The sequence below is a fragment of the Argiope bruennichi genome, chromosome 3, assembly GCF_947563725.1.
Source record: "Argiope bruennichi chromosome 3, qqArgBrue1.1, whole genome shotgun sequence".
Classification (NCBI taxonomy): domain Eukaryota; kingdom Metazoa; phylum Arthropoda; class Arachnida; order Araneae; family Araneidae; genus Argiope; species Argiope bruennichi.
Window position 1 is genome coordinate 20,313,407 of NC_079153.1, and position 24,109 is coordinate 20,337,515.

General features: G+C 28.0%; 2 protein-coding genes across 3 annotated transcripts; one reads left to right on the plus strand and one right to left on the minus strand.

Moving 5' to 3' along the window:
• Positions 1-5,992, plus strand: LOC129962772 (galectin-4-like). Its single transcript, XM_056076767.1, has 4 exons — positions 1-126; positions 731-772; positions 2,347-2,435; positions 4,244-5,992. Exons 1-4 carry the CDS (start codon positions 1-3, stop codon positions 4,569-4,571), a joined length of 585 nt encoding a protein of 194 aa, XP_055932742.1. The 3' UTR covers positions 4,572-5,992.
• Positions 5,993-6,635: 643 nt separating this feature from the next.
• LOC129963682 (E3 ubiquitin-protein ligase FANCL-like) lies at positions 6,636-24,097 on the minus strand. Of its 2 annotated transcripts, XM_056078182.1 has the most exons (13): positions 23,977-24,097; positions 21,702-21,821; positions 20,473-20,529; positions 20,289-20,386; positions 20,086-20,182; positions 18,221-18,286; positions 15,087-15,240; positions 13,430-13,513; positions 12,378-12,423; positions 11,496-11,577; positions 10,935-11,051; positions 8,697-8,768; positions 6,636-7,217 (listed from the first exon to the last, which is right to left on the minus strand). In XM_056078182.1, the coding sequence occupies exons 1-13, from the start codon at positions 24,046-24,048 to the stop codon at positions 7,194-7,196; spliced, it is 1,089 nt and encodes a 362-aa protein (XP_055934157.1). In that variant the 5' UTR covers positions 24,049-24,097; the 3' UTR covers positions 6,636-7,193. The 2 variants fall into 2 exon arrangements, with proteins under 2 accessions (XP_055934157.1, XP_055934159.1); XM_056078184.1 differs by lacking the exon at positions 20,473-20,529.
• Between the last annotated feature and the right edge of the window lie 12 nt (positions 24,098-24,109).

Here is a 24,109-nt window from a genome sequence, read left to right on the forward strand (position 1 = left end):
ATGGCGTGGGTGGAAAAGAGTTCGTTTCTTATCAGTAAACTTGAAGAGGGTGAAATTCCTCCCTCGGTCCCCCAATTCGCACCCACTCGTGTAACCTCTCGGAGCTACGTCATTACTTTCTGTGACGTAAGTTTTCCGGCCTTCTCTAACGGGGGTCGTGATTTAGGCCTGGGGGGAGGGAGTGCCTCTTGTTTCTATAGTAGCGCCATCTAGGGCCAAGAGAACGACTTAGCTACACACACGTCACAACCCTTTTTACGTTGCGGACTTCATTCACAGATCGTAATTTAGACCTGAACCAGAGAACGATCACCCCTGATCCAGTACCCCCAGTGGTATTACTTTCGACATGGAGGACTTTGTGACCACGACAGATTTAACGCGCGTCAGCCACCAAGCACGCGGGGAATCTTCGGCCGGCGGGGTTCGAACTCGCAACCTAATGGACGCGAATCCGACGCTCTACCAACCAGGTTATCCCCGCCTCAAATACTTATTCTTTGTCCGAATGCAAAAGCCCTCAAAGAGTGAATTTGTAATTCTCATCGTTCGCGATACTGTTTATTCAACTTACTCCACACAGTACTTTTATTGCTTCAAAAAGAAGAATCGCAACACAAAATACTAAAACTCGTTTATATTTTTACCATTTATTAATGGTAATAATTTCAAAATTATGATTATTAGTTAATTGCTTAAATGAACTTTTACTGAATCGTTTATTTTTCAGATTACACCGGCACGACCGAGTTTGCCACCTGTGTACAATCCAGTAAGATATGTTTTTATGTATTTGATGAATTCATAAAGTGTGACTGCCAAATGCACAAAAATTTAAGATGAAACGGTTTTTCTATAATTTATTTGGCTAGTCACCATTAGATTATTAATATTTTCTGGCTCTGTCAACGGTTTCTCATTTTAAAAGCATATATAAAATTTCACTATTTACTTTCTTGTTTTGATTGCATATAATTTTACATTTTATGCTAGAAAAAAGACCTTACCAACATTCGGACTTTGTTATTTGTTTTTTCCTCATAAAATCTAAAATTTAGCAAACGCTTTTCGTTGCTTAATTTTCGAATAAATTTACAAAATTATTCAGTTCATTTTCTTTGGTAAAGTATAAAACATTTGAAAAAGAAAAAAAATGCATATATTCTGACATTTAAGTTTGCTTAAAAAATATTGCTATTAAAAAATAATGTTTTTGTACCTCAAATTAATTTTTGAGAAGAAATTTAAAAAAACAATAGCAATGTAACTGCAGCGGCAATAAATAACTTTAAGCAACAGCAATTGTAGTTGCAGTTGACGCACATCCAAATATTACTATTCATTCCAAACTGAATGATTTACATACTTTCTTTTCTTTTTCACATACTTTTATTTTACTTTATTTGCTTCATGTTAGTAAAAATAGAATTTAATAATAGATTTTACATTTGCTTTCTTATGTATTAGAATTTTCAAATTTTGTGTACTTTAGAAGTCAATATACTATTTTAATATCTTTAGAACTTAAATAAATAATCTGCTAATTTTAATTCCATAAGAATAGCACTATCTGATAGAAGCAAATGAGAAAATCTGATTTTCATATTCCATATTATTTATATACATTACGAAATAAATGCTTGCATATAGAGTTATAATAAAACAACATCCCTATATGGAACCCTTTTGGAACATATTTCCTATTTGAAAATACAGATGGGAAAGCTTCTGTATTCCCATCTGTAAATAAAACTAACGAACGAACCAAATGGAACCAAATTTCATATGAAAAAAGGTCATAAAAAATATATTGCGTAAAAAAAAAAAAAAAAAAAAAAAAAAAGTACTGATGCAATATCTTTTTACGCAGGGAAAGTCAATGCATTGCATATGCCACACGTAGGATCTTAATGCTGATAGCAAAAACTTACTTTCTGCAAGTTTCATATTCTATGCCCTTTATTTCTGTACATATATTTTATATCATTCTAACATAAATGAAATGTTTTATAATCCATTTTTTAATCTTTTCCTTGTGGTCCGTTTCTATTAAAACAGCTCCAGTGATTCTAATTACTAAATATTTTTATGGAATTTATTTCTCCGTACTTTCCAAAATCTGTATATGAAATTTACTCTCATTCCGTTCGTTAGTTTTAGCTGCAGATATTTCCAAACAGAGAAAGTTATTTTATAGCAATCCTGTACATATGAATTATGTTCAAGAAATAAACAATAAAAAAAATAATTAAAATGAAAAAAAATTATTTTTACAATATTAAAAAAAAAAAAGATATGTTTTTAGAAATTTTTTTATTATTGATTACTTTTACATATATTTTTTAGAATATACCATATGCATATCCTATTTATGGTGGTTTATATCCCGGATTGACGATTTACATTACTGGTCGACCTTCTCTAAATCCTCACAAGTAAGTTCATTTCTCATATAGCACACGAAGAGAATAACGCAGAAGTACAAGTAAATCAAAAGTTAATTAAAAAACAACAAAAACAATCAGAGCATTTGCTGAGGCTACGGATTTTATCAAAGCTGCAATTTGTAATATCTATCGAAATTGCAAGTATGGGGAGGAGTAGGCAGCCATTAGTGACTTGCTAGGGCACTGAAACGAACATAAAAATTAACAAAATCGATACAGTTGTTGTGGTTAAGAAACTCAATCAAGCCCTTTAGCCCCCTCCCCCCCCCATAGAGAATATATAGTGAAGTAGTGTTCTTAAAGCATCTCTCAAAAATAAAGGATGACGAAAGGCATATATGTTTAGGGATATCAGCTTCTATAAAAAAAATATTTGCGAAATCGGTAGAGTGACTGATTATAAGTAAGTCTGTCGCGTCCCCCCCCCCCCTTCTCTCTTAGAGAAAGCACAATAAAGTAGTGCTTTTTAGATCGTTCACGAAAATGAGGTAATAATAGTATACAATCGACCAATATTGGCAATTTTAGGAGACATGAACGTTATGAAAACGAGCCAGTAGTTGGGACTAGGTTTAGTTTAAGTTTAGTTATATTGCCGCATTGAAGAAAGACAGTCGAATACCCATGGCCGAATGGTCATGGCACTGGTCTCATGATCAAGAGACCTGGGTTCGAATCCCGCTAGTGACAATGCGATTAATAGTATATGTAAATACTTAATTCCTCGATTTTATGTTTTCCTTTATTTCATGTTCCAGAAGATACTGGACATTTCTTTAGTTAACCAGACAAGTGTTCTGGATTTTTCTTACTGTCTCCAGAAGAGTATTCTGGAACTTTCTCTGCTTATATAAAAGCAGAAGATTTGTCAGTTACTGTATTCTCAGTTCTGTGTTCAATTAATAAATTAGTTTAGCTATGCTTCGTGTGTGTATCATTGAATTCTATACTAAAGTATCTGCTTGGCAATAATATAAAAACCAAATCAAAAATTTGTGCCAAATATGACAATTCTGTTCCGTTTAACTTGCTGACGAATTTCAAATTCGTTCACTTGTTGTAAAGAAACGGAGCACCGAATATTGTTTCTGCTACACATAATATTGATTGATTTATACTGCATGAAATTAAACTGTCAGGTGTGCCAAATGGAGTACGTAAAATTCCAAAAATCCCCAAATCAGGATCGTGGCAGCTAAAAGGTTACTAATGTTCCAGAAGATACTGGACATTTCTTTAGTTAACCAGACAAGTGTTCTGGATTTTTCTTACTGTCTCCAGAAGAGTATTCTGGAACTTTCTCTGCTTGTATAAAAGCAGAAGATTTGTCAGTTACTGTATTCTCTCAGTTCTGTGTTCAGTTAATAAATCGGTTTAGCTCTACCTCTTGTGTGTGCCATTAAACTCTATACTATAGTTCTACGTGACAATATTAACGTCCCATTTTTAAAGCAACACTAGGGCTATTTTGGGTCGGACTTCGTAATTTTGAACTGCGGTCAGATGACGAGGACGACACCTGAACTGGCACCGGCTCTCCAAACTTCCACACCACATCAGCGGGAGGACGTTTGGCCTCGACAGATTTAACGTGCACTAGTCCCACTTACACGGCAGTTCTTCGGCGGAATCGGGCCACGAACTTCAAACCCTCCGGTTCCGAAGCCGAGACCTTACCATCAGGACACCACAACCTCCTGTTGTGACTACGACACAAGTTCTTTGGCTTTTCTCATTATTTTTAATATAAACAACAACCAGAAAATTACATTCCCTTGTATATTCTTTCTCCGCAGGTTCACCATCAACTTGCAGAAGGGAGCAGCTCAATATCCACCCCCTGACGTGGCTTTCCACTTCGATCCTCGGTTCTTCAACAGATCCGTCGTGAGGAATACTCGATCCAGCGGCGTCTGGGCCTCAGAAGAGACCTACATCAGTCACTTCCCATTCCAACCGGGTGTTAGTTTCGATCTGGTCATCCGTGTAGAGGCAGACAGATACTCAGTGTCCCTCAATGGTCAGCATTTCACAGATTTCCGACATCGTCTCAGACCATTGGAAATATTTGATACCCTCTACATAGAGAATGATGTCAGCATTTCTGCAATTCGATTCTCGTAAATATTTGGCAGCTTGTTGATGTCAAATTCTTATTTAATTGTGGATATCCCCAAAAAAATAATTTGAGATTTTGGGAGCTTATACATTTTAATAAAAGATGAGCACACCCAAAACTAAATGTTTGTGGGGTTCTTTAATTTTTGCTCTTGTTTTTTTAGGGGTTGGAAAGTGTATTCCCCTAAATTCGGCATGTATTGTGCCACATTTCAAACCACGATTGCTAATGATCGAATACGCATTTTTAGCTCTTTCCTTTGCATTAAATTTAATTCAAATCTAAAACTGTAGTGTCAACCACATAACGAATAATTTTCCATTTGTCTAGTTACTTTCTCGCATATGAAATATACAGAAAATATTATAATTGTCAAAAAAATTCAAACTCGAAATTTTGGGCGAAAGTCAACGTTTTAGATCTCCCTGCATTTGAAAAACACATTTTTTGGAAAATGTCGGTCTGTGACAAAGATAACTCAAAAACGCTTTGAGTTAGACGAACGAAATCTGATGTATGGTCCTTACACCAGATTTGTAAATTTCTATCCAATTTTGACCAAATTTAATTACAGTCGCAACGCTCGTATATATAAGCACATTTACTGGAAAAATGAAGAAAATATTGTATAGTATAGAAATAAACTTTAAAAATTTTTGAAAAAATTATTTAAATTTGAGAAAAAAATATACAAACATAAAATGGGTATTAAAAAAAGCCCCCCCCCCCTCCATTTCTTTTTTTGAAATATCAAAGAGATTTGAAATTGCTCTTATGTAATAATAAGCTTATAAATAATGCACATTACTTATAACACAAAATGGGAGACAAAATGTAAAAATACCAATCGCTATTTAGTTAAAGATCTAATAAAGATTTTTTAAAAATTTCTCCTTTAGCAAGCACTTACTATCCAAGAAATAACTACATTCCTTATTTGATCATTCCTTATCAAGGTCCAACAGTCTTATTCAGAACATTTTGAGTGATTTTTTTCATCATTACAGACAGTATACCAAACCTGTATACATTATCTTATGAAAAATAAATAAATAAAATAAAGAAGCGGTCCTAGACACCACATTACTTTTTGTTAAAGACTGTTCAGTTGTATCTAACGAATTATGAAGAAGTTAATAAGGAACTGTGGAAAGTTTTGAAAAAGCTTGAGCAAAATGAGTTTCACGAGTTGAAAATAGATTTAATTTTTAATACCTAATGAAATGATATAGTAATGCTGGATTACTAAAAATACTAATGGCTCATTGTTTAGGAAGGTCTTCAACTGAGATGTTTTGATTAAATAGGCATATAGAACATTGCTCTTGTCTCATTATATTAACTAAATAAGCATTAATTCTTCAGAATTAATATTTTTCCACCCTATTTCATTAAAAAATTTAAAAAGTGAAAATATTTTGGAAAAGGCTATTGCATTTATAAATTTCTATTAAAAAGAGATATATCTTATTTACAAAAAAAATTTTGAGTTTTCCATTAATATTCTTGATAAGAAACGGGAGGGGGGGGGAATCTAATTACGTTTTTCTGGATATTATCAATTTTAGAAAATCCTGTTTTTAATAATAATTAGGGGCTAATGTCTGTTCAAAATTAAAATAATATTACAAGAATACCATGAGGGAAGAAATGACGTGGGATTTAGTAATAGTGTGCATGAGGCCGCCACTGTTCTTAAAAATGATTTTACTATTGATGTCTCATTAAAAAGCTATTTAAGAGCTGTTTAAGGACTGGTTTCGTAATTCTAACACTGCACCTTAAACACTTGCTGACATTCCTGGATTATCAAATTATATCACATGATATAATAGCTGTTATTAACAGCTGTCTATCCATTTTATCTTATGTGAATAAAATAGACAGAGAAACAATTCTGTAAAAAGTAAAGTAAAGCACCACCTGTTAAAAAAACAATTTATAAATAAGAAAATAATTAATCAAATATGATAAATAAATAACTTTTATTTACAGTTTTTACAATTGTTTATATAAATATATATACATATATACTTACATATATAAAATGATTTAAAAGTCCTTAAACAAACTTAAAAAGGTAGATCAAGCATTAGAAAAAAGCTTTACAATAGAAGACAGATCATAAACAGGAAATATAACTGCTGCAAGAGCTCTTTGTTAGTGAATTAAGCCAGAGGAAAAGAATAAACAAAATAAACAGTAGAATTTAAGTTTAATGAAATACAAATTCATAATAGTACAACAACCCAGAGGCATGAAAAACAAAACTACAAATTGTAAACAGCATGACAGATAATAAGGCAAGCTGAACACAATAAATCTTTGGCAGATTTAAAATAAGTACTAAAAGAAGTTATTAGAAGCTTTACAAATAGACATTCATGCAACTGTGCAGTTGTGAATTTACATTCATCAAATATTGTACATTTTATCTGCTGCATCCCTTCCTTTCATTAAAATTTCATTCACTGACAGGTAACTCTCTTTTATGATCAACCTTTGTGTTTGAAACTTCCAAGTTTTTAAAAATGAATTATTTTTGCATATCTACCCTTTTAAGTATGTTTATGGATTTTTGAATCATCTTGTACATATAAATCTATGAAATAAGGATAAAGCAAATTTCAAATTATTGTACACCATAAAGGCTGCAAAAGAAAGAAAGGAAAACAGATTAAAAATATGATAATTCAAATTTAATGATTAAAATATATTACATTCATTTGACATTCGTAATAATTAGAATTATCTTATATGTTTTCTAAAAATACATTTCTGCAATAGCGAGTGATAATTCTTTTAAAATTTAAATAGAACCCAAATTAAGTATTTTCAATAAAATCATATAAATAACTGATATTTTTTATATACATTTTTAACAAATACATTATACATAAAATGTACATTTTTATTTAAACAATAATGTTTAAATTAATACTTGTAAAAGAGAATGATGTCTATGCCTATTGGTATTATATAGGATATAGTGTTAAGCAATGCTCATAAAATCTATGGAAAATGAACATATGAGCTTCTCAACATTTTTTTAATGCTTAAAGCTCTCCAATGGTCTTATGAGGAGTCTCCAAGACTGAATCTTATAAGGAATTTTGTCAAATTTTCAATTACATATAAATTTGACAATTTATTGACATCACACTGAAAAATCTTCAATACGCATCCTTCATACTTCAATAATTGGCCTCCCAAAGTGAGGCAAAAGAATTGTGTAATGAATCATTAGTAGAAAAAGCATTTCTTCTCAAAAAACAGTTTGCCCTCCTATGTTTTCACTATCAGGGCAATCAAAATATTTACCTTACAAGATTATCCTTATGTACTTTTTTAAAAACTATTTTCCCCCAAAAATGTATTACAATATACATTTTTTAAAAATATTATTTTGAACGATCTGCCTTTGCGAAATAGCTGGTGAATCCATTATATAATAATTATTTTATTACATAATTTATTTTATTGGTGGTAAATTGAGAGCCTTAATTGTTATATAAAGACAAGAAATAATTTAGAAAAAAGTATAAGAAAACAATAATACATAGGAAATATTTCACTAACATTTCTATGGATAAACAAAATAAAGATGTTCTAAATGTTTTGCACAATATAAACTTAATGATTTTGGTCATGTGTAAATTATTTTTTTATTTTGAACATGATTAAATTTAATTTAAAATAGCAGAATTTCGTATTATTTAATAGATAAGTAACATCCTACTTAGATATGTAATATTTAGTTTTAAATAAAATTATACCAGTCACATAAGTAAGAAACATTTCTAAGCTCTATTCAGACCCCTCCCCCCCCCAAAAAAAAGGGATATCCAAGGCATCTGTAATAAAAATTCTATCATATTTTGAAGAAGAGGGTGGGGGGGGGACTAGCCATTAGTGAGATGTTATCTAACTGTGCAGCATCAGTATTATAACAATGAATAAATAAATATGGAGAGGGTTACATTTTAAAATTTGTTTATTTAAAATCTGAAAAATGTTTCTCATTTTTTTTTTTTTTTTTTTTTTTTGCATTTTTGTCTAATTATATATCTTTTTTATAAAGCAAAAATGTTTAACAAGAATTTATGCAATCAAACACAAAAGAACATTACCTGACTGCAATATGGACACTGACCAAACAGCTTATTAAAACTACTTCGCACATCTGGCAGCATTCTTAAATACTATATAAAATTAAAATAAATGCAATTCAGATGAGTTCAAAATATGGTTCGGATTTCAATTATCATTAAAAAATAAATCAGTGTTAAATTGAAAAATAGGTTTACCAAATAATAAGTTCATATGATATTATAAATATCAAAATAAATATTCCAAATCAGAAGCAAAGATGGCATAAAATTATTATAAAAATAAAATTGATGAGTAAATTAAACATGTCAACTAGAAAAAAGCATTTTAATGATAATCATGTCTTTACTTGTAATAAAATAAGATGAATTAAACAAACTAGAAAATTAGTTTCACTACATAGCTTCATTAAGTAATAAGAGGAAAAGCAAAAAACAATATAAAGACTAACAAATTACGCACTGGAAAAAATAGTTATACTTTAATAACTTCATTTTTACAAGTATGTCATTATGAAACTAAAAATTATCTTTGTATTTAAACTTTCATAAAATTAGTAATTACAGAATGTCCATAATAAAGGTGATTTGTCACCTTTAATTATGCATTAATTATGTAGAATACAATTTCAGTCATCTGGGAACTGTGAAGCTTTGTGAATTAGTTAATAAAGAGATAGGGGGAAAATCCAAAAAAATTATTTCCAATTATGTTTATTATTTCTTCCAGAAAAGGGATATTATTGTTCCTAAAAGCTATTACTTTATAATTATAAATAATCAAGAACTTGTTTTCAGTGTGCTCATTATCCACAATGGCCTTGAGTTTACAAAATTGCAATTTGATAGCTAAATTGTTTTACCAAAATGCTTCCATGCTAGTTATTCAATAGAAATTTTTGATTCTAAAGTGTTTTAAACTAAAAAAAAAAGGGGGGGGCAGAGAAAGAAAGATTATTATTGCTGTTTCATCTTAGAAGAGGAAGAAAACAAGCATAATTAAATGCCTAATTCAATAATAAAACTTTCTCTGATGGTCATATTAGAAATTAATGTTCCTAAATGAATGTTATTTTCATCTATTTATTAAATTGCCTGTAAAGTCCATACTTTCATGACTTTCTTAAACAGAAGTATCAGATTAGTTTAAACAATTTTAACATGATTACAGCAGCAAAATTGATAAAATTTTACAAATTCTCATAATGCACAAATAATAATTCTCATAATATACAAATTCTCATAAATGTTCCAATACTAAGAGTGAAAAAAAAATGATGGACATAATATTATATATATTCTTTTAACAAATAAGTTATTTGAAATAAATCATCAATCTAATCTAAAACAATAATATTTACAGAGAAATTTCATTAATTGAAATTTAATTCATCTTAAAATCCTTATAAAGCAAAAGAATCTTAAAAATGAAAATAACAAAAGAAAATGATAATTTTAAAATATAAATGTATATAACATATAAGCATAACAAAATAAATAAAAAAAATAATACACAAAAAGTCAGTAATTTTAAGAAAGTAATAATGATTATGAATAAATTTTTATAATTTTAAAAATTATAATTTTACTAAATAAATATTATATATGTTTTGAATATAAAGTAAAATAAAAATCAGTAATCTAAATAAAAAAAATACTATACATCTTCCATTTTCATTTGTTTTAAGGTAACATTTTTACATTTTTTGAATTGAATGCATGTCAACATACATGATGAATATGAGGTACAGATTATTTAAACTTCAAAAATGAATCAGAATTAAAAGACATTTTCAGCTTTAACTTGTAATTAATTAAAATGAATTTGAATTCATAGTGATATTTCAACACTAGTTGGATAAAAAACTTAAAGTATCAGAGGAAAAATTTGTATTATTAATAACCTCAAACTAAAAATATTAAATTAACTATATTAAATTGTATACATGTTATGGATAATATGATTAATTTGTTATTATAAATAATAACAGGCAAAAGTAATTAATATATATATGATCAAAAGCAGTAAATAATAGTTTATGTTGCATAAATAGATGAAATATCTCAGAAATGTAACAAATTGTCTGTGTAAATTATATTAAAACATGTTTCCAAGTACTCTCACTATAAATGATTTTAATCTAGGAAATTTTCAAGAGCAATTAAACTTTGAACTAAATTGAAAAATTTAGTTAAAAAAAATAAGGAGAAAAAAATGCATTTCTACAAAAATGAAATGAAAAAAATGGAAGTACTAACTTCATATATACATGCATGATGAAATGGCTGATTACAATTTGGATTGTCACATGTCATTTCTGGGATTGCTTCACCTAACAAATATGAATAACAGATTCCACATTCCATACAAAACTCCTGAAAGTATGAAAAATCTCTTTTTCAATATAAAAAAAATTAAAAGACGAAAATTTTTAAAAATTTAGTATTGCATATCAGAAGTAATTTATTTAGTACTTAGTATAGTATTAGCATTTAAAAAGTTCAAACAATTTAAAATTTAAACTAAAGTTAAATCATTAAGAGATGATTAAAATTTTATAAATGCAATACCATTTCTATACACATATCAAATTGGCTTAAAAACATAATATAGATAAAAAATTCATACAAAGGGAGAATTTTTCAACAATTGAAGATCAATTATAGTAATACTCATTTATATAAAATGTTTAACAGTTTGTAAAATATTTATCAATAACAAGGGAAGGGGAATTAATAATAAAATATAATGTACATTCTTTTAGAAATGATATTTTAAAGTAGAAATAGCAATAGAAAATAAATAAAACTTGTACCTACTTCTTTAACAGAAGTTGTTGGTGATGGAAACTCTAGCTCCAAAATTTGCTGAAGGTTTGCTAATACTGAATCAAATTCACTCCTAGTTTAAAATTTATCATGGAATAAAACAACAATATTAATAATGCATAAATTAATAATTTTAAAATCACATAATATTTTTTAAGATTCAATATACAGTAAAAATTTTATCTACATTTTTAAAAATGTGATATATAAAAATAATTCAAAACTACTATCTATAATTTTAGAACCGAAATTAAACTGATAGATGAAAATTAAAATCAGACATGACATAGGCTTGGAACAAAAACTAAACTTCATAAAATAAAGAATAGAGCCAAACATTGAGAAATAAGAGAAATATGATTAATTGAACAATCAAATGAACAAAAATTATAAGAACAGAGCTTGAGATATTAAAAAATTTAAGTATTTAAATGTTTAAAGTGAATCTTAAGCATGATGAGTTGAATAATGATAAAAACAACTTATTAGATTATTCTTAAGATCAAAATGATGATTAATAATCTATTGTGTTCACATATGTAAGGAAAAAATAATTAACCTGTTTGTCAATCAATTAGACCTAAAATTTAATATGGATGTGAAACTTTGATGTAAAGACCAGAAACAAAATTTTAACTGTTTTTTTAATTAAAATTTAATTTAATTTTTTTAAAGATATGTTTATAGAGAAATAGACAAAGTCCCAAAAATGTGTTCTCATATTTAAGTACTCTAAAACAAGAGAATTCATCAAAATCTTGAGATCAAATATATTTAACTTATTTATTTTTACTTCACTTTCATCGCTTAATTTCACTCATAATTTCACATAACCTTCTTTCAATACTTTATGTAAAGGAAGTAAAAACTTACCACAAGTGAATATTCTTGTTGAATTTTGACCTCATTGGTTCAACAACTGAAATAAACAAATACATAAAGATTCAAAGCCTGAAATGAACATTTTTGTATTAAATCAACACAAAATTTAAAATAAATTATAATTTTTCATTCAAAGCATAATTTGTTCAATGTGTTAGGATTGGTTAATTTATCCTTGTAATAACTCTTTTTCCCCTCGAGCAGAGAGCGCCCCCCTCGTTGCGTTTTACAGTAGACAAGTACTTGAACGGGAGACCTGCATCCTGAGGTCGACTTTTTCCCTATGCACAACTCTTGCGCTAACACCGAATGCTTTCAGTTGGAAACGGTGGAATCCCTCCACCATACTGTTTTTTTTAACCTAATTGTCTATGCGTGTTTGTAAATTTTGTAGTGTAGCTGTGTTTGTGTAGATTTAAAAAAATATATATTATATTTAAAACGAGGCAGTTCATTAGAAAATCACAACACACTCAGTATATCCTTAGTTTTTTTTTTTTTTTTTTTTTTTTTTTTTAAATTTGTTCTTAATTATTTAGCAGAGATGCAATGCACATAAAAAAATGTATTAATATTATCACACTGCAACTCAGTATAAATGCAATAATTGAAATCATGAAATATTCTTGCAAAATAAAATTAAAATTATTTTAAACTTATTACAATTAAAGAAAACAATTAGAGGAAACAAAATTTTTCATCATTTCAAAGTAATGCAAAAGCTGCTTTTGTTTAATATTATGCTAAAGTTATGTAGATAAAATGCTAATACTTGAATAAAAAATATATAATTAAAACTCAGAAGAACTCCTTCTTAATGAACACCTATTAACCAATAAGTAATTGTAAGTAATTGCATGCCATATTTGGGGTAAGCTGGATTCAAAGATCTATATCTGACTTATAGAGTATTTTTAATGCTTTCCTCATCATATATGTCACGTCACTCATATTATAATTTACAGATAGTATGCAAAACTATAAATATTATTATATTAAAAAAATTAAGGGAGACATAAGATTATGAAAGCTTATATAAATACTTCTTTCAGGTCCGAGGTAATGGCAAGTTGGAATAGAAGTTGGCATCAGAGGATTAATCACCAGAAGCAAAGAAACCCCAGAAGCTGGAAAATTAATCAAAATTCAATCATTAAAAAAAAATCACAATTATTACTTAAAAATGATTACTCAATAAAACTATTATTAAAATTTAATAACAGACAGATGAACAATCTATCAATCAAATCAAAATATAATTATTGAATAAAGAAAACATTTATCCATGAAGCATTCATGCATCTTAACTCAAGTAGAATAATTAAGATAAAGGTTCCTTTAACTTTTACACAAGGGCCATCTTTTTTTATTCATAAAATTTTCATAACTTCTTTAGTAGAAAAATGCTTTTAAAATTATAAGCATACATTTGAATAGCAAAATAAATGGAGCACTATAATAATAATTCAGAAAAAAAAGGATTTTATTAAATTAGATTTTTAAAAATTGCAAGATTGTGATTGCAGTACTAATCGTGGTGAACACTTATAAGCCAGTTAACAGCTACACTACCCGAGCAATTGCTTTTGTATTGTGGTCATGTTACTGGGCTGCAAACCACAAGGTCCCAGGTTCTATCCTCGCACATCTCAATCCTCTATATTGGTAACCTCAGACAATGAACCTTCAATCTTCGCACAGCTGTTGTGGCACCATCTACCCACAGCAAACCAAAGTCGTCAGATTCACTTGACACAGCAACACAAAGTTGTCAGACTCACTTTATGCAGCAACACACAAAAAAAGGCTGCAGTAATCCCAAGTCGTCAGATTCACTTTATGCAGCAACAGCATCAACAACCACACATGCTCGCCATAATGCTTGGTGCTACTCAAATGAGTACAGGCGCATTAGAATCAACAGCTAATACATCACCACTCAACAGCCATATCGTTCGTCTCACCTCCGACTCACTGGCGGGAGAGTCTGTGGCGAAAGCTTATAAGCCAGTTAACAGCTACGCTACCCGAGCAATTGCTTTTGTATTGTGGTCATGTTGCTGGGCTGTAAACCACAAGATCCCAGGTTCTATCCTCACACATCCCAATCCTCTACATAATAAAGGAAATGTTTGGGTAACAATTAAAGAAACCCACAATATAATTATCTCACAGATATCAAGATGAATTCAAAATATAAGTAAAGATTTTTATATATAAACAGTATTCTAGTTAATTTTATGCAATTCATTAAACTTTATTTTGTACTTTTGTTTTGTTGTTTTTTATAGTAAATATTAAATACTTCTCTGACATTTTACTGCATATAAACATAATCTAAGCAAAACTAGTATGGTGGACAAATATGAGATAATAGAAGAGGAAGGCCCAAGTTTCAACAATGATTCTGAAAGGAAAATAATAATTTAATTTTTATGTTTGAAAAAAATGATAATAATTTTCTGCCTAATAGGTGGAGAAACTACAAAGCAAATCTTTCTATAAATTAAATTTATAAATGCACAGCATATAAATAAAAGCAAACACATAATTAACTGATTATTATCTCTAAGATGAGCATTTTCATATTGTCTGAGGCATAATAATTATCTTTTTAATTATTATACTCAACAGTGCATTCTAGTAGAAAATAAAACAGGATAATAAATGAATATTGAACTTCAAGGAAATTGAACATACCCAAAGCTATTCTCCGTTTACAATCTTTTCTTGAGGTGACTTCTGGCTCTAAAATCCAAGTATTTTTATCTAATTCATCCATAATATTCCAGAATTCAGCATACATATTTAAAGTTTCTTGAAATACTATGAACATATTGAGCAAAGTGTCGCCCTATGTTAAGAAAATGAAAGTTCATGAAGTTTCATATCTATTACATTAATTTATCTCATAATTTCACCTTAACTCAGATGATTCTGGCTGCATTATTTTAGATCTATATCATTTTTGAGAAAAGATCATTGCATGTAATTTATTAAAATGACCATTTCTAAGTGTAATAAAGAAACAAACAAAATTTAGTAGGGTGTAGAAATTTAGGAACACATATTTATTAATAAAAAAAAATATAATAAAATTTATCTACCTCCTTTGATAAAGAAGATAAAATTCATAATAATAATATCTGATTAAAGCTAGAGTTGAGAAAATCAATTATACTTTTTTTTTTCAGTTTTAAAAGGCGTTTCTCTTACAAAATCAATATTGCAATGAAATCTATATCATTTTCTATTTATATTTCTATATATAAATCTGAGACAAATTTTGGACCAAAATATTCAAAGAAAAGAAGTATTGTTCTATATTGCATCCCTGATTCTCTTCATTATACGATAAAGCCATGTCCAATAAATATTATATTGTTGAAATATGCAGAGAAATTGAGGGGTTACACTTTTGGCACTCAAATAGAAACTTGCAAACATAAATTCTCGGTAAACACTGAAATTATTCTTCAAATAATTCCAAGAATAACTTCAATAGTCATGAAACTGATTATTAGGCATTAACTCTTATCTCAAATGAAATAAAAATTTATTTAAACCTCTTAAAAAAATTGACACCTGAAAATTTTAAAGAAATTTCTTATAAATTTTCATTTATAAGACATCTTAAAATGTATTTTATGGAATTGATATTTTAGAGAACTAAATTTTATGAATTTCTGAATAAAAAAGAAATTGTATTTTTTTGCTACAGCAATGCTTATGCTTACTATAAGAAAAAATTGTTCAAGAAACAATAAACAGATTAAATACTTCCACATATACATGCACACAACAACAACAACAAGAAACCAGCTCTTACCACTGACAAATTCCTACAAAAGTGTCATATAAATAATAATGCTTTTATTAAGACAAAATTTTTTTCATCTTGCCCATATTGTTTCTGAACTATTATATTTACATATACACAAAGAAAAACAGACTGAATGCAAAATGTTACGTACATTTACAATTATAATGTAGTGACAACATGGTAATTTTTTTTAAAGCCTGTGAACATAACTGAAAAATGCAGTTATGTTCACAGCCTCATACACAGTTCATGTTTCGAGGAGTTTGAGCACATGCCTGTGCAGTCTTAATCAATGAAATTTTGTTTCTGTCAAAATTATAGCATTAGAGATGAATAACAATGGGACTGGTGAGCTGTTGAAAGAACGTAGCCAGAATTAGCAAAGAACTTATGGAGCTGTGTTCTGTGTCACAGCAAAAATCTGCAGGAATGATTTGGTCAGTAGAAAAAGAAAATAATAGATGTTACAGAACAACAATCATTCATTGAAGTAAGGGGAGATGCTGAAAGCATGGGAAATTATTGCATCATATGTTAAGGAGTATCACCAAGGCAGTATACTATGTGTGATACAAATTCATTTAATGCAGTGTCTTAAATTTTGAAGCCAAAGACAAATGTCATCAGGGAATTTTCATGTAAAAAACACGCATTATAAAAAATAAATTATATTATTATAAATTTGCTTGAGTACCTTTTTTTTCCTCAGAAGGAAGCACACCGTCTTAATTTACATGGATTGCTGTGGGAAATATTATTTCGTTTGACAAGCACTTCACATTAAAAATATAAATCAAGGAATGCACTTTTTATGATTCCTGCAATCTACATCAAATAGTCCTCCTACTCAACCTAGCATTGCTCATAAAAAAAAAGTTCTATTATACTCTCAAAAAATATACTCCCCCAAATTTTTTTCTATTATGTAGACAGAGTTCTTTGCTTATTCTATCCTCATTTGATACTCAGCACTTTTTCCTGCTTTTGTCATGTTTTCTAGCAATTGAGTTTTCTTATATTTATTAAAAAATGTAGAAATATTGCCTTTAGTTAGATTTCTACAAATATTCTTTTTAATTTCATTACGACTAAAGCCTTGTTCATGCAATATTCAAATTTCACATCATTTTTTGGGTCAACAGTGAACAATTTTATGCTATTTATTTAATAAGTATACATAACTCACATAATGGAAGAATAAAAAAGAAAAATGATAATTACAATAGTCATTGAAAAAAACATGGAAAAATGACCTTCTCTCAGTTTTAAACATGGCGTTAATTGCTGATTATTACTGATAATAAGATACCACCTTAATGGCTGTCTAAATATTAATACTAATTGGCTATATTCAAATGAAAAAAAAATGTCCTATCAATTTAAGGAAAGTGAGCAGCTTTTTTTTCTTGGTTAATTAGATTTAACTTAAAATAAGAATTTAAAAAAGAAAAAACATATTTAATACATTATGTTCTTGGTTAAATTATTGTTAAAATGATGTGAAACTTAAAGATATTAATGTAAGTATTAATGCTTTTATGACTCATTAAATCTTTAGAATGTACTTTTTCTGAAAGATTTTCCAAAATTCCCACACTTTGACCATTACTACATTTGCAAAATAATTTACTCCTAATTTAAAATATGGATATCTACTAAAAAACTTTAAAAAATTATCAGAAATGCAAACATAACAGACGAAGTAACTAATGAGTAGAACAGTACAGTTACAATACATTCGGAACATATATTTGCACAATTTTCTAATTTTTTAACTGAGAAATCTTTGCATTCAATGGATCAATATAAATAAATATTGAAAAATATAACTAATTTAAAAATTCTATTTGTTACTGGCCAAATGTCATAAATATTAATTATTTCAGAGCAAAAAAAAAAGTTGAAATACAATTTTAAAAAGCAGTATTCATTAATTTAAAAACATGTCAGTTTTGGAAATAATTTTAGAAAAAAAAAATATATTTATAATGTAGGAGAGTGGGAGACTTACCGGTAGCCATCTATACTGAAATTCTTGTGGTAGATCACTTTCATATTTAGGTTCTTCATTTGGAAACTTGAAGGAATAAAGATAATATGTTAAACATAAAACACACTGATTAAACAGCATATGAAAATCCCATATATTTATAAAATACAATTAATTGATAAGAAAATCTACAATTAATTACTTCAAATATCATGATATTTTATGTACAGCTGAATATAACTCAAGCACTCTCAAGACTGTTACTTCAAAAAATTCAAAAGCAGTATATCCATACCTGTGAATTTATGATACAAAATAACATTTATATACAAGAAGCATTAATACATTCATTCTGAACATTGAATTTTTTAAACTCTGCTGCAGATCCTATTTTTGCAAAACTAAATTTTGTATCAATAAGAAGATATTCACATAAAATACTAATTTCCATTACTGCTTTCTTTATTAATCCAATTTTGATAGTTATAAGAGCATATTCAAGGATTGTAAGAAGAAAAAAAAAATCCATCTAAGTACAGAAAACATTTTTAAAATGTTTGTTCAACATCATATATAATATACATTCCATGTGGAAAGAAAAACATAAATAAAGTTAACTGAAATTAAATTCTTGGAAATAGTGAAAGAACTTCAAAAATTAAATGTAAATAATATAGAGCTTATTCTGTTCTCTCTAGAATTTTGAATCATATATTTCATTAATTTCTGTGGTATTCTGTTCTAAAAGCAACAAACTGAACCAAAAAAGCATTGCAGCAAAAAAAAAAAAAAAAAAAAGATTAGAATCTTTTATTACAGACACTTAGACATATGTTTAGAAATAAGCAAAAATGAAGACGACTTGAGTTTCTCGTCAACAAATGTAGTGTTGCAAAATACACTCAAAATAATTCTTTAAAAATTAATTAAAAATAGAAAAAAACCCAATTAATATATAATTGAAAAAATATATTTTTAAATTTTAAATCATATGAAAACTATTTTTTAACTTCAATATTTTAAGAAGTTGTAACAGAAAATACCTAAATTTAGCTTAATTTCTAATTCCAAGAAAATTGCTTCAAGGTGAACATTTCCATTTTCTCTAATATATATATATATATATATATATATATATATATAAAGTTTGGTAACTCTGGTATACAAAAGGCTGGCATACAAAATGCCAACATACATACAAGTATTTTACCAATGCACACACTTTTATTATAAGTAGAGTAATTCCTTGAATTTTGATAAGTAAAAAAATTTCTACCGACTTGCTTAATAAAGAGAAACTATTACATCGGTATCCTTAAAGGTTTAAGACATTATATGATTGAAGAACTTTAGTCAAAAAATTATGAATGTAGGCTAAGCTTTTGACTCACATGATACAAAATATTAAATGCATGGTTTGCTTTAAATGGACTGCCCACTAGAGGTTTCCTTACAAGAAAAATATAAATGTGGGCAACTTCCTGTGAGGAGTTCCACCATATAAGCAAATGTCAGACTTCAATCTCATTACACTTAGGTGGTTCAAAGTCACCTTGATCTGCATAGGCTGCAACACTTCCCTGGATTATTTATGCTTGACCAAGTGGAACAGGTCAAAACAAAGTGCAACTGTAAGTTTTATGAATAAGATTTTTTTTCCTTTTTACTATTTAATACCTTTTCTAATTCAATCATTTGCTTCTCATAAATACTTATCATCCCCCCCCCAAAAAAAAGGACATTTTTTTTCTTCTTTTTCTTATACAAGGCAGAACTAAATTTTAAGCCACTTTTTTTTTTACATAAAAAGTGAGCAGTGCTTGTCTTTTTTTATTAAATTAAAAAACAATATTATAAACAATCTGTTTACATCTGCATACACTTACCTTATCTGGTATCCATATTTTTAAAATATGTTCTCTATCGGAATCATCAACTGCCTTAAGTTGTAGTTCATGAAAATCTGGACTTATAAAATGAACTCTAACAAAGATTATCAAAATTTTAATATAAATATAAATAAATCACTAAATATACATGAAATGTGAATATATTTTTAAATCTGGAAGGAAAAAAAAATAATCCTTACTTATCCCATCCACATTCCTGTAACTGTTCAAAAAAATATTTGTATTCTGCATGCCCATCAATGGACTGATTTGGGCCTCTTGCACGTATTTGTTGTTCCTAAACAATAAAAAAATAAGAAAGCAAACAGATTTCAAAAAAAAAAAAAAAAAAAAAAAGTTTTTTAATTAGTTTTCAAATCTTACCAAAGCATTTTGAATCTCATACTGCATCTCCGTAATGGTGTCTATATGATGCAAGTTCTGAAAGATGTACAGATATATATGTGTAAGTAATTATATTTTAAAATCTAATTTAAACTTAATTGATTTCCTAATTTTTAGCTTAATTTAGCCCATATTAACTTCATTCAAAAATGTTCTCGCTGATCCAATTCCACTTTTTTTTTATTTAATTAATTCAACATGAGTTCTAAAATTGCTGACATCGACAAGTTCCCAAACTTAGAGTCAAAGGATTAAAAAATGTCAGCCAAATTCCTTTTAAAAGATCCCTATAATTCCTTTACTTAATTTGACACATGTGAAGATATCCCTATCAAAATCTCACAGAATATAATCAAGGTGATATATTTTTCATTAGCTTTTCCTCATTTCGCTCTTATGTCGTTCTGTGTTGGTGTGCTTGTTGCTTCTGCTTGTACATAAATCATGCCTCCCGGGATGGAATGAACCTAAAATAAAAATTCAAAGTGCTTTCTCTGTCACCAGCCTAGATTCTGCTTAAAAAATTATGTTTACATGTATATTATTAGATGTATTTTTAAGAACAAAATTATTGAGTTAATACCTCTCCTTTTCTAAAAAAAAATTACAAAAGCTTATTGACAATAATCTCAAGCAGAAAACTCTTTAAAAGAAAATCATAAGGTATAAAATTATTCCAAACATAACACAATTAAATATTAATATATAAATTGTAAGCCTGTTATTAAAAGTATTGGCGGTTCTTCCTAACTAAATGGAAAATTCTAAAATGAATTATTATTGGTACATTATTTCTCTTTTGTAAATCAGAATAACTTTTATATTTATAACATAACAACAACTCACTATCGGCATAGTTAATAAAATCCATCTGATTATCAATCATTACCTGAAAATTAATTTTTTAAATTAATCCCCTAAAGGCCGAATCTATTTTTTCTCCATTTTTTCATATTAAAATCCAAAAGCAGATAATCCATTCTCAAGAGTATATATTCTTTAAATTCTATGGATAAAGTATTTTTTTAAGGTTTCAGTGATTTGATTAAATACAAAAATGTTAAGTTCACACAATTTAAAAATTCACCATTTAAATCTTAAAATCACTGCAAAAAATAATTGTACGCTTTGCACTTAAAGAGTTAAAGGAAATCCGTTATTAGAAAATATAGTAAAAGAATTTCTTCAAGAAATAAATTATTACAAACCTGTTCAAGACCATCAAGTATAGGCTTTAATACTTCGTACAATTTCTCACATCCTTTCAAAGATACTTTTTTTGGATAAACATTTTCCTGAATAATTAAATGGATGTAAAATTCTTCATTCTGAAACAAAATTACATATAATAAATAAAAAAAGTGCATTTTTTTTTCTCCTTAAAAAAACTGTTTCTATAAAGCATTATGCAACAATAACCAAAAAGAACTTTCTCAATTTGTTTGCTATATAGCTATACAACATTTAGAGTATCCATTAGTGTTGCATGATGCCGTATCAACCTGATTATTTGAATCAGGTACATAAAATTGATAAAGAATAGTGGTACCAGGCATCAGTTTCTAAACTCAATTGAAAAGTATTTAATAATTTTTTGACCGCATTAGCTTTCAGAGAGATGATTCTATATAAATCAGTTAAAAAAATACTAGGTCAACATAGTCTAGTTTGCTGTTCTGCCATGGTGATGGTATTAGCATGTATGGTTTTTTTTAATTATATATATTTCATCTCAAACCATTACTATTATAAGATGTATATCCTGTATAAAGATGTATATCCACTCAAGAATCTCTGCCTTCTACTATATGAATTATATAAACAAAGGAGTCCACTGCCTTTTTTTTATTTTTTTTTCCCTCATTCATTTATCAATCACTGACTAAATCATGGCCACAGCATAATATCTTTAACACCACTTGTAAAGAAAGCAAAATACTAAATTGGAATCATACACAACAATATCTGCGACCAGTATTGGTTAGCTTGAAATTCAATAGCTGTTTGAATAAAAGTGCTTTTATGTAAATTTCAAGTTAACAGAAAATGCATGTTATGTAAATAAAAAAATTAAGAGGTTTTTTTTTTTTTTTTTTTTTTTTTTTTGTGAAATAGTGCGTGTGTGCACAATAGAGGAGTATTAATTATGTTTTATTTTATTCTTATTCTCTACCAAACTTATTAAAAAAGTTCAACAAAGAATAGTAAAGGATAAAGTAAGGGTTTCCTCTACCTTTTAAATAAGCTATTTTGCATTTTAAATTACAACAAGAGTTTTCATAGTATGTTTAATGCCTATCAGATAAATGAAACTGAAAAACTGTTTCTTAATTAAAACTTTTAATTCTGCTCAGTGCTCAGTACTTATCAATTGTAACAGCGACCAAAAGGTGGCAAGAAAATTTTTTGCCATTTTGGAAATATCAATTGGAAGCATATGATTCGATCTATATTTATGCACATATATATTATTAATAGTTATATTACATATTAATCTCATAGAGAGTAGTATGTCAAAATGTTTTACATAACAGTGAAACAGTCAGTTTTTCCTCAATGTCTCATGTGAAATTGACTATTTACTTAATAGTAATAACAAATATTATACTTGCAAATAAAATTTTAAACTTATTTCTGTATTCTGTTAAAATTTGTTCTTTTTGTTATTATTAAGAAAGTTTAATCAGAGTAATCAGTTTAAATTTTTAAATGTGTATTCCTTTAATTGCAGAAGAGGTTCATAAAATACATACATAAAAATTCCTGCAGTTAAAGGATTAACAGACTTATGCTGTGTAGCTGCTAAAGTAGACATTTCCATTTTATTCATAAATGTTTTTCAAATACTGAAGGCTCATTTGACTTTTTTTATTACTTGGCAATATGAAAACATTTAAGATTATTTTGAAATGTTTTCATGTAACCAAATTGCAGAAAAAATCAAGAAATCAAAGGAACCTAAAAAAATACATCAATAAACAACATATAAGTAAATTATTTAGGAATAATAGTCCATATGTAAAAATTATGGAAGTCGATGTTTTAAATGAATTATAGAAGCTCTGAAATAAGTGAATTTCCTTTTTTTTTTTTTTTTTTTCATTCCTTCTCTAAAAGAATTTAAAAGATTAGAATCTTAAAGAATTATTAATTTTATTTTTATTTCTCTTAGAGAATATTATCTCCATTCAAACATAGTTGATTTTATCTAATTCGGTTATTGCCATAAAAATTCTGATGTTTTGAAGTAATCGCATTATTCAACTACTGTAACCAGAAAGAAGCAGCAGTGTTATTTAATCAATTACAAATGGGAAAATTAAATACTTTTATCTGTAAAGTTTTTGGAGATTGGAATTTTAATTTGACATAAAATCTGACGATGACATTTCTTTGAAACATTAATCTTAAGTTATCTTTTTAGCGGCCAATCCCTACTAATAAGTAACAAATAATAATTAAATAAATGAACTTTATTCTCACCATCGCTTTAATGTAACCACTAACTTCATTTCCGGAATAATCCAAGGGCATTATTTGATCGAACTGTTCCATTTTATTGAGATTTATTACATGAGCATCACAGAAAATTTCAACTTTAGCGGCCAGATTATAA

What these genes read in the sequence shown, in the direction of transcription:
- LOC129962772 (XM_056076767.1), top strand. Translation starts at nt 1, where the DNA reads ATGGCGTGGGTGGAAAAGAGTTCGTTTCTTATCAGTAAACTTGAAGAG. An exon ending in ACGTCATTACTTTCTGTGAC is followed by an intron (nt 127 to 730) that starts GTAAGTTTTCCG and finishes TTTATTTTTCAG; the next exon opens with ATTACACCGGCACGACCGAG. An exon ending in CCTTCTCTAAATCCTCACAA is followed by an intron (nt 2,436 to 4,243) that starts GTAAGTTCATTT and finishes CTTTCTCCGCAG; the next exon opens with GTTCACCATCAACTTGCAGA.
- LOC129963682 (XM_056078182.1), bottom strand. Translation starts at nt 24,048, where the DNA reads ATGGAACAGTTCGATCAAATAATGCCCTTGGATTATTCCGGAAATGAA. An exon ending in ATGAGATTCAAAATGCTTTG is followed by an intron (nt 20,387 to 20,472) that starts GTAAGATTTGAA and finishes TTTATTGTTTAG; the next exon opens with GAACAACAAATACGTGCAAG. An exon ending in CAGGAATGTGGATGGGATAA is followed by an intron (nt 20,183 to 20,288) that starts GTAAGGATTATT and finishes AATCTTTGTTAG; the next exon opens with AGTTCATTTTATAAGTCCAG.